The 2,371-nt window shown below is 54.9% G+C and overlaps 1 protein-coding gene across 1 annotated transcript in view; it reads right to left on the reverse strand.

The window, feature by feature from the left end:
* Positions 1–2,371, reverse strand: part of CDH26 (cadherin 26) — a 48,170-nt gene that overhangs the window by 22,002 nt on the left and 23,797 nt on the right. Inside the window, 1 exon segment of the mRNA XM_030887489.1 lies at positions 201–386. Within this exon segment, the coding sequence (XP_030743349.1) occupies positions 201–386 (186 nt within the window).

Raw genomic sequence — 2,371 nt, forward strand, 5'->3', positions numbered from 1 at the left:
GCACATCAGGCTGGGCCTCTGGTGACCCCGGGGTTTTCACTGGCGGATCACCGGGCCTTTCTTCCTCACCTGCCCAGGTCTGGAGGTTCAGCCTGCCAGCCTCCATGACAGCCAGCAGTGGCTGCGCGCCTGAGGGAGGATGCTGAGAACAGGGTCTGGTCTCCTTCGGGACACTGTTCAACCCACAGCTAGAGTTTTACCTTGAGGACACTCAGAATCCCTTCATTGGTGACAGGGTCTCTCGCAATGCCAAAGTGGCCCTCTTCGTTGCCAGTGGAGATGCTGAATTTTGCTCTCCAAGCTGATGTAAGTTGGGTGTCCCGGTCTCGGACCCGTATGAGCAGCACGCTGGGGTCTGTGCGACCTTCGGGAATCTGTATCTCATACTGAAAGAAACCAACCAACGGCTTGTCAGCGTCTACAGGACAAAGACAGGCAAGTGCAGGCAGAAATGGGAGAAAGAGACTGGGGTCCTGGCCACCACCACCTGAGTCTTCCTCCTGCTGCTGAACACGGCCCCCAGGGGGTCGAACCCCGCCCTCAACAGCAGAGCCAGCCTCCCACAGAAACATCCACCTGGGCTGTGGCGTCTCGGCTGAACAATGGAAAGCACGTGGGCTACATCCACGTCCAGGCGTTGCTTTTCTTAGCATTTTATGGAGAACAATACGCATTCTAGCTCACGCTGTCTAAAGAAAAGAAAAATGGAAAAATCTTGCCCTGCTCCTAAAATTGGCCGCTTGTGCCTCATTCAGTCCAGGGGATGATTTTTCCAGCGCAGATCAATCTCCAAAAGAGCTCGCTGTTCTCTGCCTTTGGGTGACAGGGTGCTCTCGTCAGACAAACACACACACATCAACACCACAGCCCGCACCGCGCGCTTTCCTCGGGGCTGGCTGCCGAGCGTGCAGGGGCGAGTCCGTGGGGTTTGGTGGTTTACCAAGGACTGGGAAGCTGGGCTCGCACACACAGTTAGGTTTCCGAGGCGGTACCCTTGTCTGTGTGGCGCTCGCCTTTAAAAGCCCCTTCACTTTGGTGTGCAGTTCTCTTTGTAATTCAAATGACACCCTTTGAGGAGGATGATTTACATCGCTGGTTCAAGGATGGTGCCAGGTGTCAAATTCTGTGAGTGCTGTGAGCAAAACGGTGGAAATTAATTGGGCCGGCATGCCAGGGGGCTTAGACAACAGCGAGATATGTAAATTAAGCAGATGAGAGGAAGGAGAATGCGTGTAGGGACAGGGATGGGGGCGGGGGAGGCTCCTCAGGATAGGGATGGGAGGGTGCTTATCTGGAGAGAGGCCAGGAGGAAAAGGGGGGAGAAAATTGAAAATTTGTTTTTCATTGAAAACCCACTTGATTAGACATGCCGTGAGAAAAGGGAGCCTTCACGGTGCTGTCAAGGAAGTGTTAGACTGCGTACCCACCAACCACAAGGTTGGCAGTTCCAACCCACCAGCTGCCTCGTAGGAGGAAAAACAAGGCTCTCTGTTCCCTAGTGAAGTAGAAGGTCTTTGAGAAACAGACAGACCCTCGCCAAGATGGATGGACATGACAGGTGGCTGCGACGACGAGGAGCTGAAACGGAAAAGCCGTCGTGAGGACGGCGCAGGACCGGGAGGCGCTTCATCCCATCCTGCACCGGTCACTCAGATTCAGAACCTGAGCCTGCAGTACAATCTGAGCCGGTGAAGAGGGGCCACCTCGGGAACCCTGTGCCGGGGCTCTGGGTCTGATTGGACTGGATGGCAGTGGGCTCGGGGTCCATCAGAATCTAAGGGTGGCAAATCTCAAGGAAGTATCAGCGCGCATGTGTCTTGAAACGGAAGTGAATGTCGTGTGTCTGAGCAAATGGAGGCAGTCCAGATGCAGCAACGGGCTCAAGCATAGGATGGCCGGCCGGCCGGCGGGCATGGGATCAGGCAGCATTTGGTTCTGGTGTGCATGGGGTCACTATGGGTCAGAATCAACTCCACGGCACCCAGCGAGACATTTCCAGGCTCCCCTAGGAGTGTACGGCCCACCCCTCTTGGTCACTGCACTCCGTCCCCATCCAGGACAAATAGTGCGAGCTTCCATGCTTGCACTGAACTTAACCATCATTGTCAGTCTGGCGAGCTCACATCCACCGCCAGGCTGGCTGTTGAACGCACCCTGGTGTGTGAGTAAGAATTGTACCTCGGTCCCATGTTCCTGCTCCATTCCCTCTTGCATGGTGGATGGCAATTGGAAACGACTGAGTTTGAATCTGTACTTGCAAAACCCATGCGGATTAGTAAAGAGATAGAAACACGAAGTTGAAAGGGGTCCCTGAGTGCTTTGTATCTTTCCACCCCCCAGTGACCTCGAGTTCCTGGAGGAGGACCTCCAG

This window comes from Echinops telfairi, unplaced genomic scaffold (genome assembly GCF_000313985.2).
Source record: "Echinops telfairi isolate 266 unplaced genomic scaffold, ASM31398v2 ScPeMD7_7414;HRSCAF=8452, whole genome shotgun sequence".
In the NCBI taxonomy this organism is placed as follows: Eukaryota; Metazoa; Chordata; class Mammalia; order Afrosoricida; family Tenrecidae; genus Echinops; species Echinops telfairi.